Source organism: Plasmodium yoelii (genome assembly GCF_900002385.2).
Source record: "Plasmodium yoelii strain 17X genome assembly, chromosome: 11".
In the NCBI taxonomy this organism is placed as follows: domain Eukaryota; phylum Apicomplexa; class Aconoidasida; order Haemosporida; family Plasmodiidae; genus Plasmodium; species Plasmodium yoelii.
The window spans coordinates 1,937,154-1,957,760 of NC_036183.2; the positions used below are offsets into that span (position 1 = coordinate 1,937,154).

The 20,607-nt window shown below is 20.8% G+C and overlaps 6 protein-coding genes across 6 annotated transcripts; all 6 read left to right on the plus strand.

Moving 5' to 3' along the window:
• Window positions 1-703: 703 nt before the first annotated feature.
• On the plus strand, window positions 704-1,808 carry PY17X_1148600 (PIR protein; the record flags this gene model as incomplete). Its single annotated transcript, XM_022956641.1, has 3 exons — window positions 704-721; window positions 854-1,630; window positions 1,722-1,808. 3 exons carry the CDS (start codon window positions 704-706, stop codon window positions 1,806-1,808), a joined length of 882 nt encoding a protein of 293 aa, XP_022812510.1.
• A 2,454-nt stretch (window positions 1,809-4,262) lies between these two features.
• PY17X_1148700 (PIR protein) lies at window positions 4,263-5,418 on the plus strand (the record flags this gene model as incomplete). Its single annotated transcript, XM_022956642.1, has 3 exons — window positions 4,263-4,277; window positions 4,397-5,263; window positions 5,353-5,418. 3 exons carry the CDS (start codon window positions 4,263-4,265, stop codon window positions 5,416-5,418), a joined length of 948 nt encoding a protein of 315 aa, XP_022812511.1.
• Window positions 5,419-7,753: 2,335 nt separating this feature from the next.
• Window positions 7,754-8,920, plus strand: PY17X_1148800 (PIR protein; the record flags this gene model as incomplete). The annotated part of the gene is made up of 3 exons (XM_022956643.1): window positions 7,754-7,768; window positions 7,905-8,765; window positions 8,855-8,920. The coding sequence occupies 3 exons, from the start codon at window positions 7,754-7,756 to the stop codon at window positions 8,918-8,920; spliced, it is 942 nt and encodes a 313-aa protein (XP_022812512.1).
• Window positions 8,921-10,946: 2,026 nt separating this feature from the next.
• On the plus strand, window positions 10,947-11,891 carry PY17X_1148900 (fam-b protein; the record flags this gene model as incomplete). The annotated part of the gene is made up of 2 exons (XM_022956645.1): window positions 10,947-11,015; window positions 11,193-11,891. The coding sequence occupies 2 exons, from the start codon at window positions 10,947-10,949 to the stop codon at window positions 11,889-11,891; spliced, it is 768 nt and encodes a 255-aa protein (XP_022812513.1).
• A 3,055-nt stretch (window positions 11,892-14,946) lies between these two features.
• PY17X_1149000 (PIR protein) lies at window positions 14,947-16,093 on the plus strand (the record flags this gene model as incomplete). Its single annotated transcript, XM_022956646.1, has 3 exons — window positions 14,947-14,961; window positions 15,092-15,919; window positions 16,007-16,093. 3 exons carry the CDS (start codon window positions 14,947-14,949, stop codon window positions 16,091-16,093), a joined length of 930 nt encoding a protein of 309 aa, XP_022812514.1.
• A 2,345-nt stretch (window positions 16,094-18,438) lies between these two features.
• Window positions 18,439-19,593, plus strand: PY17X_1149100 (PIR protein; the record flags this gene model as incomplete). The annotated part of the gene is made up of 3 exons (XM_022956647.1): window positions 18,439-18,453; window positions 18,581-19,438; window positions 19,528-19,593. The coding sequence occupies 3 exons, from the start codon at window positions 18,439-18,441 to the stop codon at window positions 19,591-19,593; spliced, it is 939 nt and encodes a 312-aa protein (XP_022812515.1).
• Window positions 19,594-20,607: the final 1,014 nt, after the last annotated feature.

The window sequence follows — 20,607 nt, forward strand, 5'->3', positions numbered from 1 at the left end:
TCCCAATGTGGTATACATATAGATTGAAGTATATACGAATAAAAAAAGGTTATTTAATGCGTTAAATTTTTTTTGAATTTCTCTATATTAAACAAAAACAATATCAATTTATATAATTTGCATAGAAAATGGAACAATGCACCCTATTCTGTAAATGTTATAATTTTAGAAAAGATTGTATTATATATTATAAAAAACAAGTATATAAGTATTAAGTCTATATTATTAAATAATTATTTATATACTTTAAGGATTATAATAATAATAACTTTTTTAATTTTTTATATGTGTGAAGTATTTAAGTTTCAGGATGTTGTTTATGTCTATATTAAAACATATGTGTAATTATATATTTTTTAAATTCATTATAAAAGCAAATTCATTTTTATAATAAAGTTATATCATGTGTTAGCAAGAATACCATTTTTTGTATAAAATAAACATATATATATTTAATAAAATATGTATTAAACACCCCTCTAAGATAATTTAGCTAATTATCATAAAGAGAAATGTAACGTTTATTTAGTAATCATATTATTTTATTATTCTATATTAATGTAATCATTAAAAAAATTATAATACATTTAACTACAGACAGTTGTTATTTATAGGATCAAAGTATCTGCGTCACATATTGGGAGCAGTGTATATCAAACAGCACGATTTTACTAAATTTACAAATCAAAAATAAAATTTCATCATGATGAATGACAACATGGTATAGAATTTTTTAATAATAATGACTTCCTTTACATTTTTTGATATTTTATTATATATATCATTAAACTTTATTTTAATACCTTTTTCAATAATACGCATTTCTAATAATTGTTTTTAAATATTTTTTTAGTGTAGTAAATTCCTTTTAGTAAGGAACTTGCTTCCCGATGAATTCGAAAATAATGGAGACTATCAAATTAATGATGAAAATTATTTCAATAAATATAATAATAATAAAAAATGTGAGACTGATATCGAAAAAATTAATGCTGGATGTTTATTTTTGTTTGAAGACATGTTTGGAGATTCTCATTTGTTTAAAGAATATACAAATAATAATATCAAGGTAGTTGAATACATCATAATATGGTTAAGTTATATGTTAAACCTAAAACTAAATGGAAAAATAAACAATCTAAAAGGTTATTATAATCAATATATAAATAATGTTGAGAAGTATAATACGAAAATAAATGGGGTTACTGCTTATAATAGTTATAAGGATCTTATAGATAAAAATAATTACCTTTTAAATATGGATATGAGCATTATATCTAAATTTTATGAATCATTTATATTATTATGTGACATGAATACTAAACTTTATGCAGACGTTTCAAATTGCAAGGACTATTTAGGAAAAGCTCACGAATTTGTTAAAAAATATGATAAACTTAATGAAAAATATTATGATTTTAATGAAAAATATAGTATTATTAAAGGCAGTTCATATAATCAAATATTGTCTACATTATCAAATGATTATAATAATTTAAAAAATAGATGTAAATATTATAAATCTATCAAGTACCCATCTCTCCCAATATATTCACGATCAGTAATAAGGAACACACTAATTCCATTTATATTTGTTGTAACAGCAATTTGTTTGAGAATTGCTTATAAGGTAAATAATAAGGAATTTAAAAATATATATTCATCATTGAATAATTTGCGAATATAAATAAATTATAAATTTTTTTTAATTTTTATATTAGTATTCGTTATTTGGATTTCGGGAAAAATTCAAAAAACAACATTTAAAAAGAAAAATAAAAAAAATAATAAAGAAAATGAATTATTAATATGTAATTCGAAGAGTAGTGATTATTCCAGAATGGTAATAATGATTAATATATTTAAGAAATTGTCTATTTTGAAATAATTTTTACATAATTTTTATATAGTTTTTATTTTGTGGAACCCATATTCGGGTTAGGGCTAAGTATTATACTGCATTTAATTTTTTGTAAGTTTAACACTAATTAAATATATGTACCATCCCGTATTGTTAATATCGATATCAAGCTTAAAGATCAAAATATGCAACAAAAAAGGGTCATAAGCTAATACGAAAGGGGCCACATACCATATTTCCCATAAGGTATAATATATACATTGTATGTTCATACCGATTTAATGTGATTAAAATAAAATGTTTATATCGCATATATTAATTCATATTATGATATATCATAATTATTTATTGTATAAGATTTGTTAACCCAGAGTTATATTGAATTATGCATATCATAATATGTTTCTTTATTTGATGAAAATTTTATTTAGTAAAACTTATTATTTGTATCACATTTATTTTGATTCAAATCGTATTTTTATAACCGGACAGTATAATAATTTTATATATCAGAGTATAATTATAATTCGATTCATTTTGAATATTCATCTGCATTACAATATATATTCATATTAACATGGGTTTTTAAGATTTATTAAACATATCAAAAATATATAATAGATAGTCATAAAATATAGATTCATAAAACATCGATCGAGATTCGATGATACAACATTATCTACAATAGGCATGTTATGCATCTAAAATTATTAATAATAAAATAAAAATATCACTATATATACAATATTTTTTAAGTTTCATTGTGTTACTATTTCTTTTTTGTATTTCCTTTACATTTGTATTAATAGAAGTTGCTTTATACGCTTTAATTTATTTATCATAAAGGTATAATAATATTTTAATAACTATTTATTTTTAAGCTTTATAGTTTTGAGGTATAAATAAATTATATTTTAAAATAGTTAAAAAATAAAATATAAGTATATAATAAAATTTAATCTTATAGTTTGTTCTGATAATTATATATAATATGATAGATAAAATGCGCTATTATTATATGACTATACATATAAACTAATAACATACTCTAATAATAACTAATATTGAAATATTATTTTATTGTGGAAGCATCATATAATTAAATATTAATTGTATCGAAAAGACACATAACAATACTTTATAATGATATAATTTTTATATATTTTGTTAAAGATCCAATTTGGGATTTGTAGTATTATATTATAAAAATTTGCACCAATGGAGAAAGGGTTAAATAGTCAATTCATGTTAAATTCCATTTTATGATTCCATATTAACGCATATTATATTATGAGTGTTTAGTGAATCATCTTTAATCCAAAACAGCATTACTTTATCATAGAATTTTTAATAAATTATTTGAATGTATATACAATGATAACTATAATAATAAAATAAATAAGATAAAATGATAAATCCAGAACATTTAGCAAATATTTATATAAATTTATATATTAAAAGAGCAATTATATCTTATCTCTCTCCTCTTAAAGGACAATATAAAAACCTAATTAAACATAGTTTTCTATTATACTTTAAAATTTACATCAATACTTATTTATGTTTTATATAATTAATATTTACTAAGTATTATTTAAAAAATAATATGCATTCATAGACTTATTTAAGCTTATAAATAGAATAATAAATACGGGGTCCAGTGCTAATTATTATTTTAAAGAATGGAAAAAATATGTAAAATATATTATAAAATTACCTAATAAAGAATACTTATAAATTGAAGTATATAGGAATAAAAACAAAGTTATTGGACTCATTAAAATGAGATATGAATTAATCTATATTAAATCAAAATAATATAAATTTATTTATATGCAATTAGAAAATGGAACAATGCATCTTATTTTGAAAATACTATAATTTTAATAAAACATGATATATAGTATTAGAAACAAGTATATACGTATTAATATATTTTTAAAAATGACTATTTATATACTTTTAAGATTATAGTAATAATGGGTTTCTTAATTGTTTCGATTTTTGCAGTATATTAAAAGAAAATATATGATGTTGTTTATTTTTTATATTAAAACATATGTAAAAGAAATATATTTTAATCCATTACAATGTTGCTTTAATTTTATGAAAGGATTATATCGCAAGGCATTAAGGATAATAATATATGCAAAATTATATTATATGTACATATGATAAAAAATGTATTAAACACCCCCCAAAATAAGGCAATTTACCTAACTACCATAAAAATATATATTGTTCCATGTTATCTTTAAATTAATATTAAAAATGATAAGAATTTATTTAACCACAGACAATTTTATATTAGAGTTCAATTATTTTGTCACTTATTATGCGTAAAATATATAAAATAATATGATGTTACACAATTGCATATTATAAACAAAATAAAATTACAATGGAGCATCTCCTGGTATATGGATTTTTTAATAAAATTTGCTTTTCCTTATTAGACATAAAATTCATTAAACTTTATTTTATAAGAGTTCCATTAAATATATTTTTATTATACTTTTTAAAATGTTTTCTTAGTGTATGAGGTTTATTACATTGCGAAACTATTTACCCGATGACTCAAGCAGCTCTGAAATTAAAGATATTCATAATCTAGGGAATGCTAAGAATTATTGTCCTATTGGAGATTCAGAAAATAAATGTGAAACTGAGACCGATAAAATAAATGCTGGATTTCTATGGTTATTTGAGCAATATATTGTTAATAGGATTAGTGATTTAAGTGACGAAAAGTATAAAGTGTTTATTATATACATTATGATATGGTTAAATTTTAAATTAAATCAAAAACCAGATTCAGAAATCAACACATTCCAAGATTTTTATACTAAACATATAGAAAATAATACGCATTATAATAATTGTAAAAAAAATAATAATGATTGTAGTAATACATTAAAAGAAAAAACGGGATATAATAATTTTAAGGAAATCATAGATAACAAAAAGGATTTTTTGAATATTAATTTTGAAGATATATCTAAATTTTATGATGCATTTAAATTATTATGTAAAATATATACTGAATTTGATGAAAACGATCCAAAATGCACGGAATATTTACAAATAGCTAATCAATTTGCTGAAAAATATGAAGAACTTAACAAATGTCATAACATTACTGAAGATAGTCCCTATTATCAAGTATTGTCTACATTATCAAATGATTATAATAATTTTAAAAAGAAATGTGATAGTTTTCAATCTAGCAATTTTCCACTCCTTTCACCAATAGAAAAAAAAAAAGCTTCTATACCTAATTCTGAACAAACTTCTTTACAAAATTATGGAGTTACATCATCAAGTTCGTCGTCAACAAGCAAATTAATTCCAGTTTTATTGATATTTGGTGCAATACCAATTTTGTTGGGAATTGCTTATAAGGTAAATAATAAGGAATTTAAAAATTATTTTCATTAAATATATGCAAACATTAACAAAAAAATCATACATTTCTTAACATTTTATAATAGTATTCGTTATTTGGATTTCGGAAACGATCTCAAAAACAACATATAAGAGAACAGCTAAAAAAATGAAGAAGAAAATTAATCATTAATATATGATTCGAAGAGTATTGATTATTTAAGGAATATCAATAATGATTTATATATTTTAAGAAACTGTCTATTTCGAAGTAATTTTTAATCATAATTTTTGCATAATGTTTATATAGTTTTTATGTTATGGGTCAGGGGGGTGTTTGTGGAACCCATATTGGGTTAGGGCTAAGCATTATATTGTATTTAATTTTGTATAGTTTGAACATTAATTTAATATATGTACCATCCCTATATGTTTAATCACGAGGCGAAGTTAAAAAATAAAAATATGCAAACAAAAAAGGGGTAATACTATTAATATGAAAAGGGTAACATAACATTTTTTCACTAATTCTAATATATATAATTTAATGTTCATATCGATTTAATATGATTAAAATAAAATGTCTATATTGCATATATTAATTAATATTATTCTATATCATAATTTTCATTATATAAAACTTGTTATTCAGAGACTATATTGAATTATGCATATCATAGTATGTCTCTTTATTTGATGAAAATTTTATTTAGTAAAACTTATTATTTGTATCATATTTATTTTAATTTAAATCATGTTATCCAACTGAACTTTAATAATAGATATTCATAAAATATCGATCAAGATTCGATAATACAACGATATCTATAAAAGATGTTTTATGCATCTAACATTTTTAATAATACAATAAAAATATGCATATTAATAAAAAATTAAATTATAGATATATGTATACTATCCTTTAAAATAACAATTATGTATAGCATCATTTTATCCTAAAGTTTTAAATTCAAATAATAGAAATAGTTCATGTATTTTAATTTATTTACTATAAAGATATAATATTATATTAATCACTATTGATTTAAAATTTTAAAGATTTGCGGTATAAATATATTATATTTAAAATAGTTAAAAAATAAAATATAAGTATATTAATAAAATTTCATATCATATTTTATTCTAATAATTATAAATAATATGATAGATAGAATAACGTTATTATTATATATATATACATATAATATAATAAAATATTACAACAGTAACTAATATTAAAATATAGTTTTATTGTGAAACCTTATATAATTAAATATTAATTTTATCGAAAAGACATAATAATACATTATATGTTTGTTAATGATCCAATTTGGGATATGTGGTTTAATATTCTAAAAAACTGGATAAATAGAGAAAGTATTAAAAACTCAATCAACGTTAAATTTATTTTTATTATTCCATATTAACGAGTATTATAGTATCATTATTTTACCATAGAATTAATAAAATATAGAATTTTTAACAAATTACTTGAACATATATACATTGATAACTATAACAATAAAATATATAAGATAAAAATGAACTATGTAGAACATTAAATGAATATTCAACTTAATTTATATATTAAAAGAGCAAATATATCTTATCTCTCTCCTCTTAAAGGGCAATATAACAACCTAATTATGCATAGTTTTCTATTGTACTTTAAAATTTGCATCAATATTTATTTATATGTTAATATTTAATATTTACTAAGTATGCTTTTAAAAACAATATGAACTTAAAGACTTATTTAAGCTTATAAATACGGGTTCAGTTCTAATTGTTTTAAAGAATAGCAAAGATGGAAAAATATATTATAAAATTACCCAATAAGGTATATTTATAAATTTAAATATATAGAAATAAAAAAAAAGTAATTGGACTCATTAAATGGATTGTGAATTTATCTATATTAAATAAAAACAATATAAATTTATATAGTTGCATAGAAATGGAACAATGCAACTTAATTTGAAAATACTATAATTTTAATAAAAAATGGTATACATTATTAGAAACAAGTATATAATTTAATATGTTTTAAAAAATGACTATTTATATACTTTTAAGATTATAGTAATAATGGGTTTCTTAATTGTTTCGATTTTTGCAATATATTAAAAGAAAATATATGATGTTGTTTATTTTCTATATTAAAGCATACGTATAAGAAGATATATTATAAACTCATTATAATGTTAATTTAATTTTGTGATAGGGTTATACCGGAAGGTATTAAGGATAATAATTTTATGTATAAATTTATATACATGTGATAAAAAATGTATTAAACAACTCCCAAAATAAGGCAATTTATCTAATTACCATAAAAGTATATATTGTTCAATATTATCTTTAAATTAATATTAAAAATGATAAGAATTTGTTTGACCACATAAAAATTATATTAAACTTCAATTATTTTTTCATTTATTAAGCGTAAAATATATTAAATAATATGATGTTACATAACCTACATATTATAAACAAAATAAAACTACAATGGATCATATCCTGGTATATGCATTTTTTAACAAAATTTGCTTTTCCTTATATTTATTGATATTATATTACCTATAAAATTCATTAAACTTTATTTTATAAGAGTTCCATTAAATATATTTTTATTATACTTTTTTAAATGTTTTCTTAGTGTATGAGGTTTAGTACATTAAGGGGATCTTATCCCGATGAATTAGACAAATCTAAAACAACCAATTTTTATGCTTTAGGGAGTATTAGGGATTACTGCCCTAATGAAGATTCAGGAGGCCAAAAAGAATGTAAGACTGAGCTTGATAAAATAAATGCTGCATGCGTATGGTTATTTAATCAAATTATTTCTAATAAAATTAATAGTTTAAATAAAGAAAAGGTTAAAATTATTGTTATATACATTATGATATGGTTAAGTTATAAACTAAATAAAAATCCAGATGTAGAAATTACCACGTTAAATGATTTTTATACTAAATATATAAAAAATCATACGGATTCTACTAATTGTAAAAAGACTGGTATAGATTGTAGTAATACATTAAAAAATAAAACGGGTTATAAGAATTTTAAGGAGTTCATAGAAGAAAACGAATATTTTATGAGTATGGATATGAACAGTATATCTAATTTTTATGATGCATTTAAATCATTATGTACCATGCATACTGAATTTGATGCAAACAATCCAGATTGCAAAAATTATATAGAAAAAGCTCAAGAATTTGTTAAAAAATATGAAAAACTTAATGGAGATTCTAATAATATTAAAGATAGTTTATATAGTCAAATATTGTCTACATTATCAAATGATTATGATAATTTTAAAAAGGATTGTAATGGTGCTAATTGTACGGATATTCCATCGCTTCCCCCGATAAAAACAAAAGAAAATGGTGCAAAAAATCCTGAACATATTTCTGAAGTTACATCATCAAGTTCGTCGATAGCAAACAAATTAATTCCAGTTTTATCGATATTTGGTGCCATAGCATTTTTTTTAGGAATTTCTTATAAGGTAAATAATAAGGAATTTAAAAACAATTTTCATTATATATATGCAAATGTTAACAAAAGAATAATACACTTCTTAACATTTTATATTAGCATTCGTTATTTGGATTTCGGAAACGATCTCAAAAACAACATATAAGAGAAAAGCTAAAAAAATAAGAAAAAAATGGATCATTAATATGTGATTCGAAGAGAATGTCTATTTCAGGAATAGTAATAATGATTAATATATTTTAATAAACTGTCTATTTCGAAGTAATTTTTAATCATAGTTTTTATATTGTTTTATGATGTGGGTCATGGTTGTGTTTGTGGAGCCCATATTCGGGTTAGGGTTATGTATAATTTTGTATTTTATTGTTAATTTTGCGTTAATGGCTTACGGGGCAATTGATCGAATATTGGAATCGATATAGAATGATAATTCCAATGTGTCGATTTGGCCCTAGAAGAAAACGTAGATTTAAATAATCACAACGTTTAATATGAGAAACTGGGGGAGAAGAATGGAAATTGCAAGAAAATAAATTATGATTTCAACCAAAAAGACATTTAAAATGATTTTACCCCTCAGTACCACCTGAACCAAATGATAAATGAAGAAAGTGATGAAGGAATGTTTTTGAATGGAATAGAAGTACAAAGTACAATTTGGAGGGAATATATTTAAAGGAGAGAAGTTATATTAAAGCTATATTTATTTTAATAGTCATTATTTTGGAACTAGTATAATATTTTAAAAATATTTTTTCACTGGGAAATATTATATATTTTGGTGATTTTTATGTTAGTGCTTATGTTAGTATTTATGAGTTGGGAAAATGAAAATAAGGAAAAAAGATGAAAAATGTCATAAATTGAGTTGAGGAAATGGGATTATTAAATATATAGAGGAAGGTTATATACCAGTTATTAATTTATTTTGTTTATTAATTTTGTTTGTTAATTTTGTTTGTTTATAAATTTAATTAACTTATATTTGAAGCTGAATTTAAAAAATGTATAAATTTAAATAGTATTAAATAAAAAGAATTTCATTTATTAATATAAATATTTAGGGCTTTAATATGTGGGAGCCATATTAAGGCTCATTTACCCTATTTTTATAAAAAAATATAGAATGCATTTTTTATATGAGGAAATGCTCTATAACTAATGTACTATATTTATGTTTTGTTTAAACAGTATTTATAAAAATAAAGACAATATAATGTTTAACCATTAAAGGTACTATAATACGTGTTTAATGATTACGACAAAATAAAGTGTTTGTTATTAAGCGTATTCCATTTTCTGGTTTCATATAATAATAAATTGATAATTTGTTACAAATTTTTGATTTTGCATGTATTTTCCGTTGTAATTTATACGAGGCATACTTGAAAATATGAATATTTTATATTATTTTAATATAAATAATATATTTGATGTTGTATATTCTGAGATATATTTTTAAATAAAATTATTACATACCAATCTATGGAGAGACCATATATTTAAAAAAACGAAGAAAAATAAAATGTAGAATATTATTAAGTAATATTTAAAATTGGCGAAGTATAACAATAAAATATAATAAGGTATAAGCCATTTAAATGTAAATAGCAACGATGCTTTGTTAATTATTTTTCATGTTTCCATATATTGATTTACAATATACATGCATCTAGTATTTTATTATTTTAATTGATATTTATTAATTTGCTCGTATGTAAACAATAATAGGAAAATATAAGCTTATAAAATATTATAACGGTGCAATTACATATACCAATGTATTATAAATTATATTAAAAGCCTATTTGCGTGGCAATTTTCCAAAAAATATATTTTAGTGGAAATTATTATATATATATACATATATATATTTTATAATTAAAATATTAAAGATGGTGTATTTTTTAGAGAAAATTATTATTTATTTGAAAAAAATATAATATTTATATCCATAAATACTTTTAATGAAAATAACGAAATTTATTACAACATTACATTAATTAATTCTATAGAAAGTGCAAAAAGTTAATAAATGAAGTAAATTCCATTTTTTATAGATATATCATTTACTCACAAATTTTAAAACACAAAACTAATAAATATTACTATTTTTGGAATAAATATCAAGATATCACCATTATTTCAAACTACATATATTATTTCTTTTATTTAATAAATAACGCTAAAAATGAGAATCAGCATTTTAAAATTTGTTTTTTTTTCAATTATTATTTGTTCTTTTGAATATGCCAAAAATGTAAGTTACATATTATTTTCTTTTATTATTAATAATATTTCATTATCGTTTTCGTATTTATTTGTTCACACTAGCCTTATATTATTGTTTCATGTATTGGCAAAACACTTATGTTAAGTTAAAGCACCAATAAAAATTAGTTATATATGTGTTAATAAATATTTCATTTCTTTGCAGGAATTATACTTTGTAAACGAGAGGGACATATACCTTGAAAGGAATATAACAAATTTTAGAAATAATAGGATATTGGCAGATGTAGACAATCGATTCAATTTAAATGATTTTTATCAATCAACTTTGAATCTTGTAGATCAATTTAATGACTGCAATGGTGACGAAGAAATAACAAAGCTTCGAAATATTATAGATTCACAAATAAAGAAGCATAAAGAAAGTAATACGTTACCCGATTTAAATAATGTAGATAAGAAAACTAAAAAGTTAATCAACGAACTTCTAACAGAATTAGAAGAAGTAAAAAAAGAGATTGATAATAAAAGGAATGACGAAATGGCAATACAACCGATACAAGATAAAAGAATAACAAAAAAAGATGAAAATATTTCTGTATCAGAACATGAAGGCTTTAATCAATTGGAAAATGAAGGAAATTTCTTGGAGACTGCAAATAATAAATTTAAAGATGAATATCATAAAATTAAAGGAAATAAACAATATAGGACATTTAAAATTAATGAAGATATTAAAAGAGATGAAGTAGGAACATTTAGGAGGGCGATGATGCTGGCTGTTACACTTTTTTTGGTGGTAATAGCATCAGGAACAATGCAATTACTATTACTAGTTGCACCATTTGGGCTTATAATATATAAGAAGTGGAAGAGAATCAAGAAATATAGCTTTAAATTATGAAAAATATAAATATAACTACTCTTTATTATTGTATTTTATTATACTTGTTTAAATGATTAAAAATAATATATTTAATATTTATGCCATAATACTTACACTTTTTTACGTTCTATAGAACAATGAAATTTGATTTAATTGTTTGTCTTATTATTATATATTTTTTAATTTAATATATAATCACGTTATGTAATTAATTTGTCTTTGTTTATCGTTTGTCGAAAACTCGTTTGTCAAAAACTCATTTGTTAAAAACTCATTTGTCAAAAACTAATTTGTCCTTATTTCCATGCACATATATTATGTATTAATGAATTTTGAATTTACTAATTTAAACACACTTATTAATAAACTTATAAGCTATGCTGAGGGGTTAGGATTCAGGTTTATAATAGTATTTTGGGAAACTCGTATTTTGGGTCAGGGTTTTTTATTGTGGGTTATAGTTATGTTCTATGGAATCGATGTTTTGGGTTAGGGTTATATTGTATTAATTTTTTTATAATTTCAACGCTAATTAAATATATGTACCATTCCTGTATATTTAATTTCGATCTGAAGTCTAAATATGCAACCAAAAAGGGGCATAACCTAATATTAAAGGGGCTACATAACATATTTTATAAGTTATAATATATATAATTAAGTGTTCATATCGATTTTATATTATTAAAATAAAATGTCTATATTGCATATTATGATATATCATAATTATTTATTGTATAAGATTTGTTAACCCAGAGTTATATTGAATTATGCATATTATAATATGTTTCTTTATTTGATTAAAAAATTATTTAGTAAACTTATTATTTGTGACATATTTATTTTAATTCAAATCGTATTTTGATAACTGAATAGTATAATAATATTATATATGAGGTCGAGTATTAATTATAAGATTATTCATTTGGAACAATTGTCTACAATATAATATACCCTCAAGTTAATTATTATATTTTTATTTTTAACTAAACACATTACCAATATATAATAGGTAGTCATTAGATATATATTCATAAATACTGATCAATATTCGGCAATACAACGTTATCTATAAAAAGGGTTTTATGCATCTAAAATTTTTAGTAATACATAAAAAATACATTATATATACAATATTTTTTAAGCTTTAATTGTAGTTACTATTCTCTTTTTGTATTTTGCATTTGTATTAAAATTAATTAGTATTAATAGAGTTTCTTTATTCGCTTTAATTTTTTTACTATAAAGGTATAACTTTATATTAGTCACTTTAATTTTTAAACTTTATAGTTTTAAGTATATATAAATTATATTTTAAAATAGATAAAAAATAAAATGAGTATATAATAAAATTTAATGTTATAGTTTGTTATAATACTTATAAACAACTTGGTATACAAAATTAACGTTATTGTTATAATATATATAATATTGTATAAATAACTAAAACTGAAATATGTTAAAATTGGAAATATATACAATTATATATTAGAAAGTATATAGAAAAAGTATGTAATAATTAATTTAATTTGAACTAATAATATTTTTATTAGGTTATTATATATATATAACTCACAAATATATTATTATAGCGAAATAATATGTTCTAAAATGTTATACTTTAAAACAATGAAACAAAAAAATTACTATTGATTTAAAGTATTTTTATTAAGCGCATTAATTATTCCGTTGTATTATACGGTGATATAACCAAAACAACAATAGTAATATTAGATTAATATATTATGTTCATTTGGTACACTATATGGGTATAAATTCATTATATATAGTATTAAACTTGTAATCAGACTAAAATTGTATACATGCAAGATCAAATGAAATATTATAACATTTATTTAAGTAAGCTTTAATGCGACAATATTAGACTAACAGTACCACGCAAAATAATATTAATAATTATATAGCTTTTCATCATAAAACTAAATATAGTTTATTATAAAATATAAAAGCAAGTTATATATTTAGAAAATAATTCTAAGGTATTTTTAATGATTAATTTTAATATATATACATGGATTGAAAGATTTAATGGTAGAAAATATAAAACATAATTAAACTATGTAGAATAAGTAAATCTTATATGGCTACATTCTTGTCTTAAAAAAACATACTTCCCTTATCTCTCCTCTCAATGTGCAATATACCAACCTAATACACATAGTTTTCTATTGTACTTTAAAATTTGCATCAATATTTTATATTTCTAAGTATGATTTAAAAAAAAATGCATTTTAAGTTTTATTTAAGCTTATAAATAACATAATAAATACGGTTTCAGTGTTAATTGTCGTTTTAAACCGTGAGAAAGATGTGCAAAATATATTATAAAATTACCAAAAAGATATATTTCTAAATTGAATTATATAGGAATAAAAATAAAGTTATTGAAAATGTTAAAATATAATTGGAATACATATATATTAAATAAAAATAATATTAAATTTACATAATTTGCATAAAAAATGGAGCATATAACTTAATTTGAAAATACTATAATTTTAGAAAAAACTATATTATATATTATAAGAAACAAATATATAAATATTTAACCTATCTTATTAAAAAACTATTTATATACTTTTAAGGATTATAGTAATAATAGAAAATTTTATTTTTTAGATATATACAGCATTTAAGTTTTAGAAGGGCAATCATTAAAACATAAGATATAAATATATTCCTTTTCTATGTTCAAACATACTTTAAATTCATTATAAAATTATATTAATTTTTATAATAAATTTATACCAGATGCTAGTAAGAACAGCAATTTTTGTATAAAATTCATTATATATATTTAACTAAAATGTATTAAGTAACCCTCTATTTAAGGTAATTTAGATAATTATGATAAACATAAATAGAACTTTTCTTTACTAATAATGTTATTTTATTATGTATAATAATTTAATTATTAAAAAGCTATAATATATTTAACTACAGGTAGTTGTTATATATAGGGTTAAAGTATTTGCATCACATATTTGGTGAATCATTTATAAAATAGCATGATTCTACTCAATTTACAAATATAAAATGAAATTTCATCACAATGGATAAGGACGTGGTATATGCATTTTTTAATAATAATAATAATAATAATTTTCTTTGCATTTTTTGATATTGTATTATATATATCATTAAACTTTATTTTAATAATTCGCGTTTTTATTAATTGTTTTTAAATGCTTTCTTAGTGTAGAACGCTCATTGCTCTAAGGAACTCGTTTTCCAATAATTGGACCAAACAAGGAGACTATCAATTTATTATTAATGCAGACACTTTAAATGGGTATTGTAGTAATAAACAATGTAATAGTGATCTCGAAAGAATTAATGCCGGATGTTTATATTTGCTTGATGCATTTTATAAGGATTCCAATTTGTTTAAGACTCTTGCAAAAAGTAACATTGATATTGTTGAATACATTATGATATGGTTAAGTAAAATGTTAAGCCGAATCAAAAATGAACAAAACGACAGTATAGAATTTTTTTATAAAACATATATAAAGAATGATACTAAGTATACTAATGCTATAGGTGGCGTTGATGATTATTATAAGAGTTATAAGGATCTTATAGATAAAAAAAATTTATTGAATATGAATATTAAAGATATATCTAAATTATATGATGTATTTAATACATTGTGTAACATGTATCTTGAATTTGATGAACAAAATCCAAATTGCGCGAAACATTTGGAAAAAGCTAAAAAGTTTGTTGACGAATATAAAAAACTTAAGGAAAATTACAGTATTACTGAAAACAGTTTATATAGTAAAATATTGTCTACTTTATCAACTGATTATGATAATTTTAAAAAGAAATATGATAATGTTCAAAGTTGCAAATCTTTACCCCTTCCAAAGATAGAAAATGAAAAATATGTACAGAGTCATATACATGGTTCTGGAGAAATTTCTGAAGATACATCATCAAGTTCTTCAATAGCAAGCAAATTATTTATAGTTTTATCGATATTTGGTGCAATAGCATTTTTTTTTGGAATTTCTTATAAGGTAAATAATAAAGAATTAAAAAAAAAATTATTATATATATGCAAACATTAACAAAGAAAACGTATGCTTCTTAACATTTTATATTAGTATTCGTTATTTGGATTTCGGAAACGATTTAAAAAACAACAAATAAGAGAAAAACTAAAAAATATAAAGAAGAGAATGAATCATTAATATATGATTCAAAGAGAGTGACAATTTCAGGAATAGTAATAATTATTGAGATACGATAAGAAACTGTCTATTTATAAATAAATAATTTTTGCATAATTTTATATAGTTTTTATGTTATGGGTCAGGGTTATGATTGTGGAACCCATATTCGGGGTAGGGCTAAGTATTATATTGCATTTAACTTTTTATAATTTGAACACTAATTAAATATATGTACCATTTCCGTATATTTAATCACAAGATGAAGTTCAAAAGTCAAAATATGCAAACAAAAGGAGAATAATCTAATATGAAAGGGGCCAATACCATATTTCTCATAAAGTATAATATATACAATATAAATATAGATTATATATGAAGTTGTATTATGGAATATCATAATTGCCTATTATATAAGTCTTGATAACCCAGAGCTATATTGAATTATGCATATTATAATATGTTTCTTTATTTTATGAAAATTTTATTTAGTAAAACTTATAACTTGTATTATATTTATTTTGATTTAAATAATGTTATCCAATTGAACTGTAATAATAGATATTCATAAAATATCGGTCGATATTCGACAATATAACAATATCTATAAAAGATGTTTTATGCATCTAGCATTTTTTATAATACAATAAAAATATACATATTAATAAAAAATTACATTATAGATATAGACATACTATCCTTTTAACTTTCGATTATATATAGTTTCATTTTATACTAATGTTTTAAATTCAAATAATATAGATAGTTCTATATATATTAATTTATTTACAATAAAGGCATAATATTATATTAATCACTATTAATTTTTAAACTTTATAGTTTTGAGACACGAATAAATTATTTTTTAAATAGTTAAAAGAAAAAAAATATGTATATTAATAAAATTTAATATTATATTTTGTTCTAATAATTATAAATTATATTATAAATATGATGCGTTATTATTATATGCCTATACATATAATATAGTAAATAACTAATATTGAAATAATGGTTTATTGTGAAACCTTCATATAATTAAACATTAATATTATCTAAAAGACAAATAATAATACATTATAAAGGTATCACTGTTATATATTTTGTTAAAGATCCAATTTGGGATTTTTAGTATTATATTCTAAAAAATTGTACCAATGGAGAAAGAGTTAAAGACTCAATTCATGTTAAACGTTTTTTTTTATTCCATATTAACTCGTATTATAATTGTTTAATAAATAATCTTTAACCACAAACAGCATTATTTTATCATAGAACTAACAAAATATAGAATTTTTAACAAATTATTTGAATGTATATACATAGATAACTATAAAAATAAAATATATAAGATAAAATGATCAATGCAGAACATTTAACGAATATTTATCTACATTTATATATTAAAAGAGCAAATATATCTTATCTCTCTCCTCTTAAAGGACAATATAACAATTTAATTAAACATAGTTTTCTATTATACTTTAAAATTTACATCAATAGTTATTTATATATTAATATTTAATATTTACTAAGTATTATTTTAAAAACAATCTACATATAAAAACTTATTTAAGCTTATAAATAGAATAATAAGTATGGGTTCAGTGCTAATTGTTATTTTAACATCGGAAAAGATGCGTAAAATATATTATAAAATTACCCAATAAAGTATACTTATAAATTAAAGCATATATGAATAAAAATAAAATCATTGGACTCGTTAAATGGATTATGAATTTATCTATATTAAATAAAAATAATATTAAAATTATATATATGCAATTAAAAAAGGGAACAATGCAACTTAATTTTAAAATACTATAATTTTAATAAAACATGGTATATAGTATTAGAAACTGGTATATGAGTATTTAATATATTTTAAAATTGGCTATTTATATTCTTTTAAAAAATATACTAATAATAGGTTTATTAATTTTTACATATTTACAGGTTCAGGGGTATAAATATATTTATTAAAGCATCTGAAACAAACTTGAATTTTTCTATATTGAGACATAACATAAGGAGATGCATTTTAAACTCATTACAAAATTCCTTAAATTTATATAATGAATATTATTAATAATCATGAATCTAAGTATAAATTATGTTATACATATGACCAAAATGTATTAAATATCTGCAATTTAAGGCAGTTTAACTAATTTCAATATATTACATATAAACTTACTATTGTTTTATTACTTTACATTAATTTTAAATTAATACTTAAAATAAAATGCGGTTAACTACAGATAATTTTTATATATAGAATCCAAGTTTACGTCCTCTATTTTGATGTAGTATATATGAAATTGATATGATGTACTTAATTTATGGTTCAAAAATAAAATTCCAATATGTCAATTAATAATGTGGTACATATAATTTATTGAATATAAATGTTTGTTATTACACATTTTTGATATTTTATTATCTATAAATTAATAATAAGTTCATTTAATAAAATTTTTTGTTTGATTTCTTAAAATGGTTTCTTAGTGCGGAGAATTTGATACTTTTTGGAAGTTTTTTCGCGATGGGTTGAAAGAATCTAAATATGATTTTACTAATGGAACATTTAAGAAATATTGTCCTAATAATAGTTGTGTTACTGATACCGATATACTTAACGCTGGTTGTTTATGGTTATTTAATGCATTTTTTGGTAAAACGGGTACTTCACATTATGAGAATACTTATAAGGATGTGGCTTTATGTGTTATGATATGGTTAAGCTATAAATTAAATCAAAAAACAGAACATGCGACCACCAAATTAAACGATTTTTATTCAAATTATATACAAAACAATGCGGAGTACGATAATCATAAGCCTAATGATGAAAAATATGACAGTTATATTAAAATTTTAGATGAAATAAAGGAATATATGGATATTAATATTAATCATATGTCTAAATTTTATGAATTATTTAAATTATTATGTAATATGAATACTGCTTATGATAATAAAAATAGTGACCAAATTTCAGATTATGCTAATAAATTTGTTGGTGAATATGGAAAACTCCTTAATGATGAAAATAATATTGACAACAGTTCATACAGTAAAGTATTAAGTGTTTTATCCAAATCTTATGAGAATTTTGGAAACTACACAGTTCTTAATGGTACACCAATAAAACGCCCTCCATTACCAACAGAAAAAACACCCCAAAAAGTTAATCTAAAAGATCCTAAAGCAACTGAAACATCGAGTGGATCAGATAAATTAGACACTGAAACGACAGCCCTAAGTTCTAACATTACATTATCAGAATCATCACTAGTAAATAAATTAATTCCAGTTTTATCGATATTAGTTGCAATACCAATATTCTTGGGAATTGTTTATAAGGTAAATAATAAGGAATTTATAAATTATTTACGTGATTCTTATATGCGATTATCAAAAAATATATAATACGTTTACCATTTTTATAATAGTATTCGTTATTTGGATTTCGGAAAAGAGCTCAAAAACAACATTTAAGAAAAAAACTAACAAAATAAAGAAAAATGATCATTAATATATGATTCGAAGAGCAATGATTATTCCAGGAATAGTAATAATGATTAATATATGTTAAGAAGCTGTCTATTGGGAAGTAATTTTTGCATAATTTTTATATAGTTTTATGTTGTGGAATCCATATTCGGATTCGGGTTAAGTATTATATCTTTATTTAATTTTTTATGATTTAAACACTAATTAAATATATGTACTATACCTGTATGTTTAATCTCGAAATTAAGTCTAAATATGTACCTCCCCAAAGGAACATACCCATTGATATGAAAAGGGCTACATCACATTTTTTTATAAAGTATAATATATTTAATTGAGTGTTAATATAGATATTGGTTATATATGAATTAATATTATGCTATATCATAATTTCCTATATAAAATTTGTTAATCTGTGGTTATATTGAATTATGTATACCACAATATGTTTCTTTATTTGATGAAACATTTTATTTATTAAAACTTGTTATTTGTGTCATTATTATTTTAATTAAAACCATGTTATTCAGCTGAACTGTAATAATAGATATTCATAAAATATAGATGCATGGAATATCGATCGAGAATCGACAATATAACATAGTCTATAAAATATTAGTATGCTTCTACATTTTTAGTAAAAAATAAAAAAGGCACTATATATACAATATTTTTGAAGTTTTAATTGTAGTTACTATTCCCTTTTTGTATTTCCTTTACATTTGTATTAAAATTAATTAGTATTAATAGAAATTGATTTATACACCATAATTTATTTATAATAAGGTATACTAATATATTAATCACTATTAATTTTTAATCTTTATAGTTTGTAGGTATAAATAAATTATATTTAAATAATTAAAAAATAAAATATAAATGTATTAATAAAATTTCATATCATATTTTTTCTAATAATTATAAATAATATGATAGTTCGAATCCGTTATTATAATACGCATATACATATAATAAATACTCTACCAATAACTAATATTGAAATATTTCTATATTATGAA